This window comes from Zeus faber (assembly GCF_960531495.2).
Source record: "Zeus faber genome assembly, chromosome: 1".
In the NCBI taxonomy this organism is placed as follows: domain Eukaryota; kingdom Metazoa; phylum Chordata; class Actinopteri; order Zeiformes; family Zeidae; genus Zeus; species Zeus faber.
In genome coordinates, this window is record NC_137193.1 from 37,535,321 (window position 1) to 37,554,101 (window position 18,781).

The following is an 18,781-nucleotide window of genomic DNA, read 5'->3' on the forward strand; positions in this document are numbered from 1 at the left end:
TTTTGATAAGAATAAATAAAAAAGATTAAAATAACACCAAAAAAAAAAACCAACAACAACAACATACAACCATCTTATGCTCACGAAAGAGGTTTATTCTAGTTTTTGTGTTTTAATCAAGGAGAATACGTTGTCGGCGTACAGCAGCGTCAGCGGCTCAGCCCGTCACGTGACACGACACGCTGGCGGAAACGGGAAGTGTTCCGGAAGTGGATGTCGTCCGGCGCTGCGGTGGATGAAAACAGGTAAATGTCGCTGTAAAAACATTTTATTCTCTAAAAAAAACAAAACACGTTGAGCAGACGTTGCGAAGGTGTTGACAGAGATTAGGTTGCACACCCGAACATCACCGACGCACGCATGTCCGTACGGATTCCCAATCCTGCTTTAGCAGTTAGCTGTTAGCAGTGAGCAGTGAGTATCTGACAACCAAGGGTACCTGAGCTCTGGCTGTAGAGCTTCTGTTCTGTTGAAGATGAATAATGACGTTGATATAGGATATGCGGTTGGACATTGAACGCATCTCCTAAAAATCAACAGTCAAGTTTACAAATGTGCAAATTTCCCGATTTTACACTTTGATACGCAGCTTCACTGGTTTGTTGTTGTTTTTTTTTTTGGTTTATTGTTTCACATTTTTTTTCATGCAGTTTCCCTCCGGGGATCAATAAAGTATCCATGTAATCTAATGTGAGCCAAACGGAAAACAAGGATCACTTCATCTGAGTTGTGCTCCAGGTATTTCCAAAAAGACCCGACGTAATGAACAAGTCCCTTTTTCTAGAATCTGAAAACTTCCCTGGCTTCTAATTTGTCATGAATGGTGACATGTGGAATCAAGTGCAGTTAATTTACACTGTCTTATGAGCTGGTCTATCTCGAAAATAACACTGGTTCCGATTGCACATCTGTATTAACTGAATAAACTCTTTTGCCAAGTGTCCATTTAAAAAGAAATTAGGGCTCATCAAATTTGCATTGATGATTCATTGTCGACTGTCCAACAGTTTGATAGTCTGGTTTTTCCCCATTGCATGCCACTATCACAGCATAATCGTATAATGCATGTCTATCTATATATTGCAGAAGAGCTGTTTATTTACATTAAACATTTGAACATAAAAATTCAACAATCAGTTCTCCTCAACCTGACTGATGGAAACTCACCTTATTCACATTTTAATTCTTGTGAAATTTCTACTATCTATTAAAAATTCCCCCCAAATTTGGATGGAAACATTTGATTGTAGAATTTAACAATGGTACAAAATGACCACAATCTGCTCAATTAATTGCGATCAGGCCTTTATGTAGTGATTGTGACAGCCCTAAAAATCAAACACCTCTTTCTGGTTAAAAAATGAATTTCACGGATGATGATACAAACACCATCAATAACATCTACTTGATGGGCAGATTAACAGTGAGAGGTGCTTTGACATTTCACTGCATATATGTATGACTGTATGTATATGTATTTGACAAATAATCTCTTGAACTTGAACTTTTCTTCTCTGATCACAGTAAGAAAATGTTGTTGTTTTTGTTGCGGCACAGCATCCACCATGACAGCCATCAAACATGCACTCCAGAGGGACATTTTTACCCCGAACGACGAACGTCTCCTCAGCATTGTTAATGTCTGCAAGGCGGGGAAGAAAAAGAAGAACTGCTTCTTGTGTGCGACAGGTAGGAGTCGGACGGTTTGAATGCAAAATACATCATCCAGAGAGTCTAAACGCGTATGTCACAAGAGAGGATCCATCCATAATCCAGGCTCATGCTTCGATTTCGCCTGTGTGGATAAAAGAGACGCACACAGCATATAACAATACTTGTGCTTTTGTCTGAACGGCGGATTTATTTCGATTCCTAAAAGGGAAGTGCTCTGAATGTTTTTCTTTTTTGTTGTTATTTTTTGAATGAAGTTACCACAGAGAGGCCCATCCAGGTCCGAGTGGTCAAGGTGAAGAAGTCGGACAAAGGGGACTTCTATAAGCGCCAGCTGGCCTGGGAGCTCCGGGATCTGGCAGAGGTGGACGCCAAGGATGCCAGCAAGGTGAGAACAACATATCTCTCCTAAAATGTGACAGATAATGTTTTCTGCCTTATATTTATTTTATTTGTTGTTCTTCTCCATGTCAAGCTAAAACTGGCTGACGTACTGATATTATATTTATTTGATTTTATATGAGACGAGATATTTTATGTTATTTCAGTAATTGTAACATGGTGATATAGCTCAGTTAATTTTGCTTAATCTAACTGATGGAAACTCACCCAATTCCCATTTTATTTATTGTGACATTTCTAACATTGGTTTAGATTTGGATGGAAACACATGATTATGGAATGTAACGATTTTGCAAAGATAATTGCGAGGGGACGATATATCCATTGTGAAACCTCTAGGTGGAGGTTCTATTACAGCAATGTGATATGATTTTCTTGACATCTAAGGCCTGAATGAAATTAATAATGAATTTCCTGCTCAGTCCACATTTTTAATGGTTGTTTCTTAAATGTTTCTCTCTCTGAAACACAGTCCATGTTTTTGGTGATGTCCTCAACCTTTTGTTTGGATAACATAAAAATATAGTCTTCTTTTGTCAGCTTTGTTCAAGATCAACTTCAATCTTATTCTCGGGCTCAGGTGTTCTCTGCTTTCATCGCCCTCTCATTCAGGAAAACCCAGAGTTCGACCTCCACTTTGAGAAGGTGTACCGCTGGGTGGCCAGCAGCACGGCGGAGAAGAACTCCTTCATCTCCTGCATCTGGAAGCTGAACCAGCGCTACCTGAGGAAGAAGGTGGAGTTTGTGAATGTCAGTTCTCAGCTGTTGGAAGGTATGTGTCTTTGCATTCCCGGTTTTACTCTATTCAAATGAAAGGCATGGTGTTTTTCCCTTTTCCAGTCTGTTGTTCTTAATACATTCCTGTGTCAATGTTCCTGTTATTCTAAATTCCCCTCAAAAATGAATCTCTCTAATGAATGAATATTGATATATATTCTATTGCATGACGTGTCTTTTTTCCGGTTAAAACTCTGGGCTGATAGTTTGCATGAGCAGATACAGGATGTGTTTGTGTGTTACTGAGTTTCTCTGTATCCAATATATTCTGCTTCCTCTTCGTATCCTGATGTGTAGTGTGGCTTCCTATGGCTAAACTTCTTTATTCTCACTCTCCTCTTTAAATCTTTCTCTGGCCAGAACTTCCTAAAGCGGAAGGTTGGTAGAAATTACCCTACACCCCCCCACACCCTCTCATTCCTCTCCATCGTCCTCTCATCCTGTCAGAGCCATTTGTCATAACAATTCCACACTTCCAACAAGCCGTCGCTCTTCTTTACACTGGCATGAGAATGCAAACCTGTTACTAAATAATAATTTAATTAATAATAAATAAATAATTAAACTAATGCTTTTTCTAAATGCTCAAAGACACTTAAAATGGTATTCAAGAAACTGAAATGCTTGAAAACCCTTGACTCATGTCAATATCAATAAATAGGAAATAATAAGTGAAAAAATAAAGTGATCAATCTATATTAATGAGTTAATACCAGGAATTACAGAGAGTGTAAATATGTAACCAATGAATTAGAAAATACGGAATTAAAACATCTAAAATAAGAGATCACATTAAAGGTTGCAAGCTAAGCAAAGCTCTATTATAGTTTACTACAAACAGAGCCCAAGGGGTCATCTGTACAATACATTAAAATTCACATTCAGAAAGAGAATCAGTTTAAAACATTTTTTTTGATCAAATGTGTTTTATCCTATGATCTTTTACTCTATTTTTCTCAGATTATCAGTGAAGATCCAAATCCATCCTTCTGTTGTTGTCCTTAGCTTTGTTGATGACGGTTCAGCTGAAAGATGACAGATGTGTGTGTGTGTGTGTGTGTGTCCATTGTCCAACAGCACTTTTATCTTCACACGCATATAATTTCTTTATTGATTTTTTTCGTTTTACTTAATTACTTACAGTCATTGTCATCTCTCTCTCTCTCTCTTCCCTCTCTCTCTCCCTTTCTCTTTCCGTCAATCTCTCTCTCCCTCCCCCTCTCTCTCTTTCTGTCACCCCCACCCCCCCATCTGTCAGAGTCAGTCCCCAGTGGTGAGACCCAAAGTGTTGCTGGTGGAGATGAGGATGCTCTTGACGACTATCAGGAGCTGAACGCCCGTGAGGAGCAGGACATCGAAGGGATGATGGAGGTGTGTGAGTACGCCATCTCCAACGCTGAGGCCTTCGCCGAGAAGCTGTCCAGAGAGCTGCAGGTCCTGGACGGGGTGAGTGGATCACAATATGAGCTCTGAAATAGTTAATATCTTGAGAAACGTTAGAAAATAATGTTTTTCAACGTTAAAAACATACATACCGTAATTTCCGGACTATTAAGCGCACCTGAATATAAGCCGCACTCACTGAATTTTAAAAAAAGTATTATTTTGAACATAAATAAGCTGCACATGTCTATAAGCCGCATGTGCCAACTGGTACATTGAAACAAATAAACTTTACACAGGCTTTAACGAAACACGGCTTGTAACAATAATAAATAGGCTTTAACGAAACACGGCTTGTAACAAAAATAAATAGGCTTTAACGAAACACGGTTTGTAACAAAAATAAAAAATTTGCCGTAAACAGTAGCCTACCAAGAAGGTCATTGGTCACTATCTTCCTCCTCCTGCGCACTGAAACCACTGAAGTCATCTCCTTCGGTGTCGGAGTTGAATAGCCTCAGAATTGCTTCATCCGATGTTGGATCGTTTTCATTGTCGCTCTCGTCACTTTCATCCGGAGCCAAATTCCCCGCTGGGCTCATGCTGCCCTCTTCAACACGCAGCAGTCCAGCCTTTCGAAACCTGTTGATGATAGTGGATTTTTTGACAATGCTCCACGCTGTCAGGACCCACTGGCAGACACCACAATGCTCCACCTCTAAAATCCTCAAACTTCTTGCGGTGGCGATTGTTTTGGCTTTCAGTCGGATCTGCACAGTTGAAACACCTCGGCCGTCTGCTCTCTGTGTGCTGACCCAGTCTTCAAGCTCATTTTCTAGTTCGGGCCATCTGCTTTTCTTCCCTCTGAAAGCTTTTGTTGTCTTTTTGCACTGAGTCCGTTCCTCACGCTGCTGTTTCCAACGTCATTAAGGCAAAGCTACCGTGCAGAAGCTCTATTTCCTTTTCCCTCAGCCAGATCGATCACCTTCAAAGCTGCATCATATGCATTTCTTTGTGTCTTTGCCATGATGAGGGTGATGAAATGACTACCGTAAATGATGGGAAGTTTGAGCGCGCTCAATTTAATCTAAACAGTAAACTAAACAGTTACATTGTTTCACCTTAACCCGTTCGGCAATTTCATTGGTCTAATGAAAGCTTCATGCCGCCAAAAAACTGAGCACTGTCACATAATGTGTTTTTTGCTCAGTTTTTTGGCGGCATGAAGCTTGTGAAAGCGGGAAAAATCCATAAATCAGCCGCGTCATTGTTTAAGCCGCGAGCTTCGAAGCGTGGGAAAAAAGTAGCGGCTTATAGTCCGGAAATAACGGTACTGTATATTATGATATCGTACTTTACATACCACACAGCCATATGTGATGAACCTCGGTTGGATTCTGTAACATGGGATCTGAAATATTAGCAGATATTATATAAAACAAGAAATATCAATTTTTATTTTATTTTTTATTTTTAACTTTTATTAGTATTTTAAATTATATTGATTTGTAAATATAGTACCTATTCCTACTTCTTGCCTTGTCCTCTAACCTCTTTTTTCTCCTTTCTGCTGAAACACTAAAATCAATTGAATCCTACCTTATCTTCCAATAAATCTTTATAATTTGAAATTTGTAGAGCGGCAAGGTTAAAGACAAACCCTAACCATAACAACCCGACAATTTAAAATAACACATATAAATAAACATGAAACTCAGCGACAATATCTTGAAAAAAAAAAAAAAGCACAAATCTCAAAAAATACATTGAAACCACATAACACAAACCCTGCGGATTGGAATGGATCAACAATCTGGCTCAAAAACTCTTCCATGGCTCCCAGCCCTAACCCCAACCTGCTCCATATAAAGCTCCCTTCGCCCCTTCTCGCTGGCAGGCCAACATCCAGTCCATCATGGCATCTGAGAAGCAGGTGAACATCCTGATGCAGCTGCTGGACGAGGCACTATCTGAGGTAGACACCATCGAGGACAAGCTGAGCAGCTATGAGGAGATGCTGCAGAGTGTCAAAGAGCAGATGGACCAGATCTCCCAGAGCAACCGCCTTATCCAGGTCAGCAGCACCAACAACGGCAAGCTGCTGGATGAGATCCAGTTCCTGGTGGTAAGAACTCCTTTAAACGCCAGTACAGTCACAAAGAAACAGAACTTTCCCATCTTCTCCAAGACAGTTTAACTGCGGCATGTTTCCCAGAATTCCCTGGACCTGTCGAAGGGGCAGATCCGGGCTCTGCAGGACGGAGACCTCTCCTCCCCAAAAGGCATTGAGGCCTGCATCAACGCCTCTGAAGCATTGCTGCAGTGCATGAACGTGGCTCTCAGACAAGGTGGGTGAAGCCGCTTGTCGCTTTTATGAACACTTCTGTAGGATTATTGCTAGATTGTAGGACAACCCACCACTCTTCTTTTTTTTTATTTTTTTTTTTTTATCTACATTTTATACAATTATGTGACGTTGGCAGGGCCACAGCAAAGGCATGGCATTGTCCAGTTGCCACAATTGCTTCCCGTATTTATGCTGGTACTTTATCAGAAACGGCAATTCACTATATTTGACTTATCAATGTGCTCCTCTATATACTGTTGGTGCCGAGGTCCGCCTCTTCAGGAAATAATGCACTGTGCAAGAAGTATAAGGCAGCTGCGGTGGACTAGCTAAAGCAGTGTAGTTAGTTGTGGTCACTAAAATGTGGATATGGATGAACATTCCCAAAAAAATATCTCCACTACCTCAAGGGACCAAGAAAACACAAGTCAGTCGATGTTGGAGTTTTGAATGGAATTCTGGAACTTCACAGAAAATCCCTCCAACACAGACCAGCTGATGGATTGATACTAAGGGAAGTCGTGCGACAGGGCTCTTGGCAGATACTGAACCAGGCTGCTGTGTCTCCCTCCAGGTCACGACAAACTGGCAGCCGTCAAGCAACAGCAGCATCTGTTCAATGAGCTGAGAGACACATTCGCGCGCCGCCTCACCAACCACCTAAACAACGTGTTTGTCCACCAGGTAACAAAGTTATTTAACACTGTGTGCTTTATACTGATGCATTGTTATAAGTCATTGCAATTTAAGAACACAATTTTTAATTATTCTTGAGCTAAAATGGGATTTAAACCTCTTATTCTACCTACCTTACCTAATACCTTATTCAATTGCTATCTTAAGTTTTATCAACAGTACCTAAGGCCACTACTACATTTCATGGTGCAAAATATTACACTGCTAAATATAACCTGAGTAAATGCTTTTGCATTTGTAGCCTGTGGTTTTTTTTTTGTTTGTTTGTTTTGTTTTGTTTTTACAAGGATTCTACAGTAAAGGATCATTAGACTTCAGTGATTTCACATTCTACAGCCAATGGAGGCTTTACTCAGGCTTCTCAGAAATCTGCAATTCAACGGTATCTTTTGTGGAAAACTGAATTATCTACAGAAAATTAAAGAAGTCCGTGACTTTGCTGAATCATGCAGAAAAGTGTTATTTCCCTGTGCTTACATCATGGTGTTCTGCTAAACTGTTATTTAAAAGACCACAGCAGCAACAAGGGAGGGAAAATAGAGTGGTCGTTGAAATAATGCAATGTCACAGCTGCAGCAATTGCGATAATAAATTGAATGTATTTTTCAACTTCTTCATACTATTTTTCAAGCACATTTTGTGCATTAATTGTATTAATGAATGTTTCTTAAGAATCTGTTGGCTATTATTTAATTGGGGCATTTACAGCATTTTTTCATATAAGGCAAATTATTTAATCTTAAACATGATTTTGCAGAATATTGCGGATTAAAAACAATGCATATTTCTGTGTACTGTTTAGTTACACTGAATAATGGTATTAAACACTGTAATGCACTTATGATAAACATTTATTTATGTGAAATGTGTTTCTTTGTTCATAATAACTATAAATGCCGATCAAAAATTTGTAAAGGCTCAAAGCCAAGCTTCATCTAGTTCCTTCCTGATACTGCACTACAAAATACTACAAACTTTTATGACTGTAGCACAATGTAACAGAGCCAGCAAAACTAAGATCAGACTTCAATCAATCAATCCCAGAGGGAAAATCCCCAGAGGGCAAATATGCTGGATTCTAACATACGGTCAAATACAAACACGGTGAACCTGTCAGCCAACATGTTCCTGTTTTTGCAGCAGGCTCTCTCTCCCTTTCTCTCTCTCTCTCTCTCTTGACCCATCCACTTCCTGCCTAGCTGTGATCCACTTGCTGTCTTGCTGTGATCCACTTCCTGTGCTCTCTTCTACTTCCTGCTCCTCCTCTGCCTCTCTGTCTCTGTCAGTTCAACCACTTCAGTCACTTCAAAATGACCATCCCTCAGTTCTATAGGTCCTCCTGTCTGTCGCTTCCAGTGAGTACCCTCACAGCAACCCCCACCCCAAACCCTCAAAAACAGCTCCCTCTAACACCCCATCCAGACTCACCCCATCCAGACTCACCCCATCCAAACTCACCCCATCCAGACTCACCCCATCCAGACTCACCCCATCCAGACTCACCCCCTCCAGACTCACCCCTCCTGCTGCCTGCAGTACTAGTGCACAGCATTGGACGCATGATGTCAATACGCCCCTAACCTCTCCTTGTCTCTCATCTGATCTTAAAGAGCCAGAGACACATGAACCATCTTTTCTGTTGAAGGTTCCAGCCTTGGCTTGCAACTTTGTCCTGCATTAGAGTTAGGCAAAATGCCTACAATGCCTTTGCATGTCAGCTGGAGGCTCCATAGTAAAGTAGAAAGGAAAAGTGTAGAGGAAGCAGATCAATACAGCAGTGTGCGTTTCAAAGGCATCTGTGGCATTGTAAGGATCTGAAACTCATAACTGTATGTGTCACGAACCCCTGACTTGGTAGGATTTATGGTCGGCAGGCTTGACAATGTTTAGCCACACTGTGGCTAAACACCAACTCTGTGATTGGTCAGTGATTCTCAACCTCAAGGACCTTCAGCCTGATGACTGTAGTAAGGGAGATAACAGTGACACTAGGATCAAAACAGTCATTATTGTACATTGTGCTACTGTGCTAAATGAAATAACGGTGAAGTTTAAAGTACCTGTAAAGTGAAAATAAAATTGTGTTCTGAGTTTGTCACACCACAGAAAAATGTGTTATTAACTCCCAAGCCATATTTGAAATATTAAAAACATCAAAATCGTGAAAAAATACCCAGTAATCTCTGCTCTGAAACGCTGGGGGCGTGTCTGAGCAGAGCAGAGAATCTCTGCTGTGCATCTCGCTGTGCGACATCACAGGCGCAACGCCGACCTGGTGTTTATATAGTGTTGGGGGGCAGGGTCATGCAACGTATGACCTCGTATACATCATTGGGTCATGATTGAGTCCCGCCCAAAAGATCAGGACCACAATAATGGTGAGAAACAGTTAAACGGTCTAACTCCACAATGCATTACGACATTGTTCAGTCTTTGTTTGTTTTCAGCAATTGCTTTCTAACATGTATAAGTTGGTTAGAAACAAATCACTGAATTCACTTTACAGGGACTTGAACTATTAATAATTTTGCTGGGAACCCACTAGAACCTGTTGGAGGACCCCTGGGGGTCCCCGAACAGCATGTTGAGAACCATTGTGATAAGTCTTGACCTGTGTTCTGTGTGTGGGCTCCATTGCATGCTTCCCAACCTTTGATTCCTAAATTCTGGTGAATGTAATGTAAAATCACAACACAATAAGTCAACAGTAATGTATTTTTATGGTAAACACTTATTTATTACAAAAAATAAGCTTAAACAAAATCCAGCACAAGTATAATGTATATGTATATATGTATATGTTACCATCCATCACTCTTAACAGTCCATACAGGTTTCAAATGGTTAAAAATGGCGTGTGGTCATGGCTAGTTGGTCTAGGAAACCCCTGAGACATTGAGGACATTTTTTTTGTTTAAAACCATAAATATGGGAACGTGTGTGTGTGTGTGTGTGTGTGTGTGTGTGTGTGTGTGTGTGTGTGTGTGTGTGTGTGTGTGTGTGCGTGTGCGTGCATGCCTTTGTGACCTTTTTCCAAGTGGTCTAAAAGGAGTGTTATTTGTTCGACCAGGGCCACGACCAGAGCTCCACGCTGTCGCAGCACACGGCCGAGCTCACGCTACCCAAACACAGCCCCCTGCACCGTGACCTACTGCGCTACGCCAAGTTGATGGAGTGGCTGAAGAGCACACACCATGAGAAGTACGAGGGCCTGTCCAGGGTCAGTGTGGCCATGGAAACATTCCAAATTTACTTCATTAATTCAGGATTTCTCACATTGGCTTAAAATTTCTCTCAACTTTGGAGGAAAATATAATTGTAGAATCTAACAATTTGATGCAGTGATTGCATCAAATTGCAATGATGGAAGGATACTTGTGTGGATACCCTGTGTGTTTGTCATCAGGTAGATAATGCTCAAAACTTGGAACTCCTTTCCCTTCCCCAAATCCTTGCAGACCTACGTGGACTACATGAGCAGGCTGTACGAGCGAGAAATCAAGGATTTCTTTGAGGTGGCCAAGATAAAGATGGCCGGAACGAGCAAGGAAGCAAAGGGGAAGTTTGGTAAGAAGTGGCAATGACCTTGTGTTGAAATGAGTACATTGTTGAATCTAGGACGTAAAAACTCTACATTAGCAGGAAGATCTCCTCTGGATTATCATGCCTAACTCAGCCTCTCCAACTCTGTGTCTCCACCACTTCTGTCTCGACATCTCCTTCACAAGGCTTAATCTTCTGTTTGACTGTGTTAAAAGCCATTTCTATACTTCTAGGAGTAATATTTATAAGTTTTGTTTCAACTGTGATTTGGAAAAAAGAAACGACTCTGCTTTTACCGTTCTGCATTTCCTTCCCTGTGAAAACAAAATGTAGAGTTTGTTTTCGGAGAGGATTGTCCTCGCTCAGCCGCTGCAGTGCATGTTTGACCTGGTTCGTCTAACATCTAGCGGCCCGTCTCCTCATGCTGCATGTGTCTAACCTGTCTTTGTCTCTGGTGCCTGCCTTTCTAACCGACCACCAGCCACGCTTCCGCGGAAAGAGAGCGCTCTCAAACAAGAGACGGAGAGTAAGTGTCGCCCTCGAACAGGGAATGTTCAGCCATGTTGTGCTATCTGCAGCTCTTCTACCTCTGAGATAACCCAAAGCAGCTACTTCTATTAGGCCTGTGCTTTCTGTTCACAATAAAGCTGTGTCATTGACACATATTTCGATTTTGTCTAGAGTTGAGCGATATAGCAATGTAGTCTTGATATCACCACATGAAACTAGATCTGTAAGGGATAATGTGCAGGCAGCATGTCATTATCAGCTCAATAACACCTGTAACACTGGAAAAACCGAACAAAGTTTTTTCCCTATAACAAAACTGTGAGTTTGTGCTATGAACAGTTTTAAATGAAGGAACCAACATTTTAATGAGGCCTGGGCTGAAAAACAGAGAAGATATGCTTTAAAATCTGTATTACAATGACGTGATCAGTAAAGACTGAACTTATCAGACTGTTATAGCTGTATTTTTATTAGCTGTAGAATAAAACCATGAAGAATAACAGCGGTTTATTCTATTATTTACAATCTCACACATTGGCAACATTGTGGTATTCAGTCAAAAATATCATGATATTAGAGTATCAATATCCAATATTGTCAATATCGCCCAACTCTATTTCTATTGGTATTAAAGTATCCAAAGCCAAATTTTAAGCCTAGATTTTACATTTGGGAATCTTCTGAATGCATCACTGTAGTTTGTGTGGTTTAGGTTATATTATATAATATATATCATATATATACACAGTATTAAGGCTTGTCCCCCCCCATGCTGCCCCAGGCCTGCACGGCAGCTCTGGGAAGCTGACAGGCTCCACCTCCAGCCTCAACAAGCTGACGGTGCAGGGCTCCAATAGCCGGCGCTCCCAGTCGTCCTCACTGCTTGACATGGGAAACATGTCAGCTTCTGACCTGGACGTTGCCGACAGAACCAAGTTCGACAAGGTGACATGAAGATCTCACTCCTTATTCTAATAATTAATACATGCCCGTTCAAAATGTAAGACTTTCCAGGACATGTTAAAAGCACAGTTTAAGAAAATGTCAACGATTCAGTCGTGTTCCACACTGGAAGACAAAACTTTTCAAGCCCCGTCCCCTGCTGGCTCGCTGTTTATTGAAAGTTTATTAATAAACGTGTCGCGGGTCCAAATTGCACCAAATTCGACACTGTCCTTGGGTCCCAGGTAATACACCCGCCAAGTGTGAAGTAGATCGGATGAACGTTTAAAAAAAAGTGGCATCGAGCCATCCCTTACAAAAATAATTATAATATTCTATTCATTTTTGCTGACGGATAAAGCATAAATTGCTTTAAAAAGTATTTTTTAATAGTTGACTAGTTGCTGGGTTAACAGAGTGATATATCAACTAATTGGTTTATATTAGAAGCCAAATGTATCATAAACATGTTTAGGCTGAAGTAAAATATGTAAAGAAATGGGCAATATTATTGTAGAAGAGACTAAACAACTGCTTAGTCCCACTAAAAGATGGAATAAACAATAAATCACCTTTTATTTACTAAGTATAGCGTTTTGTTTAATGACTTATAATTATAGTGCTGAAACTTTCTCAAGTGTGAATTTTGATGTAAAACTTGAACACAACCTCATATTCCAGGTTCAGAAAGTAAAACCCCTGTTTCCATGTTTTCCTGTTCTTCAAGCGCTGATCATCTGATTTCACTCGTCTGTTGGACCTCTGGGTGAATCTACAGGGTTGACTCAAAATCCAGGAGTGGAATTGTGTTTTCTGAACCTGGACTTTCCACCTCTGGTATTAACTGATTGTTTGTTTACTGTAGATATTTGAGCAGGTCCTCAGCGAGCTGGAGCCACTCTGTCTGGCAGAACAAGACTTCATCAGCAAGTTCTTCAAATTGCTGCAGCATCCCACCGCCGCGCCCCCCCTCGCCCAGGTAAGGTTCTCCCACTCAAATGCAAAGGTTGACTTAAATTGTATCCAAACAAACTGCCATGTTGACATTGGCTGTCCAGATGTGTGATGTTTGACTCCCTGTTCTCAGCCTGAAGCAGAGGACGTGGATGGGATTGTTACATCCAGACAGGTGCCGCAGAGCGAGCACCGACACTCGCTGTCCTCCGAGTGAGTCCTTTTCAGAGCTTCAAAGCTAAAACCAGCAGCGACTAGGTCTCTCAGAATCTTTAAATCCTGATGGTCTTTGCAGGAAGGACCTGGTGCGCCTGATGATGAACAAGATCTTCCAGAGCATCGAGACAGAGCTGAACAGCCTCATCGCTCTGGGAGACAAGATGGACAGCTTCCACTCGCTGTATATGCTGGTGAAGATGAGCCACCATGTGTGGACGGCGGAGAACGTGGACCCCGCCTCCTACCTGAGCACCACTTTGGGCAACGTCCTGGTCACCGTCAAGCGGAACTTCGACAAGTGCATTGTGGGTGGACCCAACACGGGACACACACAATGACTGCATACTTATCTGTATTTGACATATTGGGGCAAATTCTTTCCTCTTCCTTGTCTCCCAGTCGGGTCAGATCAGGCAGATGGAGGAGGTGAAGATCTCCAAGAAGAGCAAGGTGGGAATCCTGCCCTTTGTCACAGGCTTTGAGGAGTTTGCTGAGCTGGCCGAGACCATCTTCCGTAACGCTGAGCGCCGAGGAGATCTGGACAAGGCGTACGTCAAGCTGATCAGAGCCGTCTTCATGAATGGTGAGAGAGAGGGGGACCAACACTCTCTAAAACAAAACAATTAGACCCAAGTCCAAGTGAAATTCAATTGCATTTTTGTCGAAAAAAGAAAAACGAATCTGTTCGATATTTGATTTCAGCTATGTTGTAATTTTGGTCAAAATCTGTATTACCAAAAATAAGAACTAAGCGGCAGTAGAAGTGTAATAGTGTTAAAAACTACCCATGGAACAGATTTTTTGTGAACAAATTGTGCTTGCAGAAAACATTTGCAAGTATATTATATTATACGTATATAATAATTATATATATAGTATATATTATACCTCCATTTGAAACCAAAGAAATAATAGTCTTTAGTCTTTAGGTTGCAAAAAAAAATCATTATCCAGGGCTTGACAGTAATGGTTGCCCTCGGCAACCACATTGAGTCAATTGGCAACTGTTTTGTGGCCTTTTTAACAGAAAACAATAGGGACAGCAAACTGCAAAAAATGCACCCAAAAATAAATACATTTGTTGCATTAATGATATTTAAATATTGCTGTCACAGTCGGAACCAGAATACTGCACTGGCATAATAACCAGTTCTTATCTTTGTAAGACAAACAGCATTAATAATGAGCGTGAGCTCAGACCTCACCTGGTGGAGAGCTACTTTTAAACAGAAAAATGCAAATTAGAATTTACCATTGTTAACAGTGGGGGGACAAACAAGACTGTTGAGATTCTTAGGCTCACAGACTCTGTCTGTTTCTGGCAACAGATTTCACATTTGCGGACCTTGGCGTACCAAGGCCACTATCAATTTGAATGGTAAAGTTTGGGGGAGTGAACAATAGGTTTTCTGATTTTGAATTATTTAGCTGAAGAAAATTCTGTGCCATCTTGAGTCAATCTATAATAACAGCGAGAGTTTTTGGGTCACCAGGTCTCAGAGGAAGGTGTGTTGTCTGCATACAAATGAAAAGAGACATTGTGTCTTTGGATAATTTGGCCAAATGCCAGTATATAGATTGGAAAATAAAATTGGACCTAAAATAGAACCTTGCGGTACACCACAGGCAATGTGAGTTGTAGGGGATTAGTAGTTACCTATGGTGACAACAAAGGTTCTAAAAGGTAGGAATAAAACCAGCTAAGTGCAGTGTCCTTGATGCCAACCCAGGTGTCAAGGCAGTCAATTAAAATGGCGTGATCTACAGTGTCAAAGGTTGCACTTAGATGTAAAAGAATTAAGATTGCACTTTCCCCGCTGTCAGCGGCTAAAAGGATATTGTTAGTTACTATGAGGAGGGCAGTTTCTGTACTATTTAAAGCTCTAAAACCAGACGGGAATTTTTTAAAGATGTTATTATAACACATAAAAGCCAAAAGCTGGGTTGATACCACCTTCCTCTTAAACCTTTGAATTGGGGCCCAGGATCAGTGTAGCTGTACACCTGTTGCTCGTGGTTGGTCCAACGAGCAACAGGTAAAACCCCCATCCCCACACTCACTCAGGAGAGGAGCCCTAGTCATGACATGTGTCCATCTGCTCCAGGGGTTGTTCTATCAAGCCCCCTCTCCGCAATAAATTTGTGTTTTCTCAACCCCACCATCTGTCTCTCTGTGCCGGAGGGCCCTGAATTTGCCACTTGGATGGCATTTGGCAGGGGAAACTGCCACACGCCAACCAAGTCGCATACAGAAGAAGCAGGCATACAGCCACACTGATCCTGGGCCCCAATTACCTAGACTCAGAACAGGTGTGGCTGCTCAAACCACACCATCCCTACACCACAACGTTAATCTGCGATTTCACCTTTTTAATACTCTTTCATGTGAGCGATGGGGCTTTTCAGGGTTTCCTTGCTGACTCCCGCTCTTCCTCCCCAGTGGAGAAGGTCGCCGTGGAGAGCCAGAAGACGCCGCGTGATGTGGTGATGATGGAGAACTTCCACCACATCCTCTCCACGCTGTCGCGCCTCAAGATCTCATGCTTGGAGGCAGAGCGACGCGAGGCCAAGCACAAGTACACTGAGCATTTGCAGTCTTACGTCATCAACTCCCTGGGACAGCCGCTGGAGAAGCTCAACGTGAGCAACCTGATTCTTTGGGCGGGCCCAAATAACTAACTGGCATGGCCCTATCGCATTCATCAGTGGTTCCCTCACTCATTTGCTACAAGTTACTACAGCCTATACTAGTTTGCTTTCTAGCTATGGCGCCTTCGTACTTCAAATGCATCTTCCCCGGATGCCAGAATGTACATAACAGCTCAGTCTCCTTATTTACGTTTCTGTTCCAAGCGTGGTGGCTCCCCTATCTCCGTGCACTTCCGGACAGCCGGACTCTGTTCTGGCTCCGTGCGCATCCCCCTCCCTGGGAGTGCACGGAGCTGGGGGTGCCACCACACTCCCCGCAACAAATATCCTATTTTCTTATGTTCTATTTTTAACTTCAGACCAAAATCAAAACAACAAAATACAGCCCCTTATTCGTTTTATGGTTTTGGATTTGTATATGTATGTATTGGATAAGTGTTATTTGACACTTGAGAGAGGCCGCACCTCTCCTGCGATTGGGCGTGGTTTCAGCGTCCTCAGCAGACACTAGGCTTGGGGAGATTTACAATGAAATCGTCTGTTGTTAATTGACTCCATCGATCCCGATTGACATTGATGACAGGCGGTTTTTTGGGGGGGGGTTTTCGCCAGGAAAGAAATGGGGCGGAGGCGCTCCCCCTCTCCGCTCAGAGCTGTCCAGTAACCACTGATGATCAGCTCTCACTTTCCCTCTACAGTCCGACACAAAGACTTTTCTGGGCAGGTGCTCAAAAAATAGAAAAGGCACCCAGCTCCAGTTCTAGGCATTTTGCCGCTGTGGGCAAACAGTGCAGAACAGCGGAGTCACGGTACACACATCGCACTGCGGCGAGGTGCAAGGTTCATGAGAAGCTCCTCGTGAATATATCTTGCCCAGACAATCCGCTACTTCGTCACCCATTCATTTAAAATGGGGAGGGGGGGGGGGATTCAAAAGCGTGCCTGATAAGAAGGGAACCCTGGGGTCCAAGGGGCAGGTGCTCAGACACCCCCCTCCCGATGCACGATCGCCCAAGCCTAGCAGACACGCCCCCAGTGTCTCAGAGCAGAGGGAACTGCCTTTTTATCATGATTTTGAAACCTAATTATATATGCGTGGTGATTTTCTTTAATCATTCGAATTTGGCTGGGTGGTTAATAACACATTTTTCTGTGGTGTGACAACCCCAGAACACATTTATCGGCGCTTTACAGGGACTTTGAATTAAGTTTTCAACCTCAGCCAACTGTCACACATTGGAATCTGAAGCTATTCACAATCAGTACTGGATCAATTTAAAATATTCTGATGCCAATCACTCGAGTTGACAGCCAACTATCGAAAGATAAGGTTTCGGTTTGCAAAAACACTGGAGTTCTCCTTTAAATTGCTGGTATATCAGAATTTGCTTTGGCAAGTTAATTGATTCTGACAACCTGAAATCTAAACTTGATAGCACACGTGAACGTATATTTTATATTTCAGCACTTCTTTGAGGGCGTGGAGGCGCGTGTAGCGCAGGGCGTGCGAGAGGAGGAGGTGAGCTACCAGCTGGCCTTCAACAAACAGGAGCTGAGGAAAGTCATCAAGGAATACCCCGGAAAGGAGGTGAAGAAGGGCCTGGACAACCTGTACAAGAAGATGGACAAACACCTGTGTGAAGAGGAGAGCCTCCTGCAGGTGGGGGAATATATATTTATGCTTTACTTATCTGTGTATATATATTTTTTTAACTTCAATTCTATTTTTATATTTATATGTTTTTAACTGCAACATTTACATTTTTGGGTTTTAATTTTGCATTATATTTTTTCCTCTATAACCATGGATCCTGGTTTGTAACATTCCTTATGGGCATCCCATGACCAGCCCAAACATTGCCCTGGTTGTCATCCCGTTTAAATATGAAAGACGTTTGAGAGCTTCTGTTTTTACTTGTAGTTGAAATTCTCTAATAAAAGGTTTCCTCTGCCATTTAAACGACCGTGTCCCACATTTCCCAAGGAACCAACGTACTTGTGTTATTCCCTCAAAAAATGAGACTGACTCCAAACGCTGTTGAATGTTCCTCCTCCAGGTGGTGTGGCACTCCATGCAGGATGAGTTCATCCGCCAGTACAAGCACTTTGAGGGGCTGATTGGCCGCTGCTACCCGGGGTCGGGCATCACCATGGAGTTCACCATCCAAGACATGCTGGAGTTCTTTTCCAGCATCGCTCAGTCTCACTAATCCTGCTGCTTCCACATCGTCCCACAGCGCTTACAGCACCCCACTTACCCCGATTCAAATATTATACTACTAAAAAACCTTTCAGGTTGATGAACTCTTGATTTGAGCTGGGTGTGAGAGTGAAATATACGGAAGAGGATTCGGGCCATATGGGGGGAAAAATGGTAATCCTGATTTGAGATCAGAGATGAATCTCAGAATTCAACAATTTCCCTCTGGAGATTAATAAAGCATCTCTCTGTCTGTCCATCCAAAAGCCATAATTAACTGGAAAAAAGACAGAATTACAAGATTAATTTCTGACCAATGCATTTTTCCCATGGCAATAATATTTTTCATGGGGCCTAATCCTCTTCCGCATAAATATGTATTGATCATGTATAAAATCAATTACTGTCAGCTAGGTGTGCTTTTCTAAGTATACAGTTATCCTGTTGTAATGCCAAATGTACATAATAAATAACAGTTGAAATCCACT

At 42.0% G+C, this 18,781-nt stretch overlaps 1 protein-coding gene across 3 annotated transcripts; it reads left to right on the plus strand.

Moving 5' to 3' along the window:
* Positions 1 to 214: 214 nt before the first annotated feature.
* Positions 215 to 18,761, plus strand: exoc1 (exocyst complex component 1). 3 transcript variants are annotated; one of them, XM_079996513.1, is made up of 19 exons: positions 215 to 245; positions 1,558 to 1,689; positions 1,929 to 2,059; positions 2,686 to 2,845; positions 4,109 to 4,296; positions 6,131 to 6,358; positions 6,449 to 6,581; positions 7,155 to 7,264; positions 8,563 to 8,631; positions 10,347 to 10,496; positions 10,735 to 10,843; positions 12,111 to 12,274; positions 13,137 to 13,250; positions 13,359 to 13,438; positions 13,521 to 13,749; positions 13,844 to 14,027; positions 15,885 to 16,084; positions 17,559 to 17,753; positions 18,151 to 18,761. In XM_079996513.1, the coding sequence occupies exons 1-19, from the start codon at positions 236 to 238 to the stop codon at positions 18,301 to 18,303; spliced, it is 2,739 nt and encodes a 912-aa protein (XP_079852639.1). In that variant the 5' UTR covers positions 215 to 235; the 3' UTR covers positions 18,304 to 18,761. The 3 variants fall into 3 exon arrangements, with proteins under 3 accessions (XP_079852639.1, XP_079852641.1, XP_079852640.1); XM_079996515.1 differs by lacking the exon at positions 8,563 to 8,631 and adding an exon at positions 11,301 to 11,345; XM_079996514.1 differs by lacking the exon at positions 8,563 to 8,631 and having other exon boundaries at positions 216 to 245.
* The last annotated feature ends 20 nt before the right edge of the window (positions 18,762 to 18,781 follow it).

Coding starts and splice junctions, on each gene's coding strand:
- exoc1 (XM_079996513.1), top strand. Junction 2,060..2,685: donor ACGCCAAGGATGCCAGCAAG/GTGAGAACAACA, acceptor CCTCTCATTCAG/GAAAACCCAGAGTTCGACCT. Junction 17,754..18,150: donor AAGAGGAGAGCCTCCTGCAG/GTGGGGGAATAT, acceptor TTCCTCCTCCAG/GTGGTGTGGCACTCCATGCA.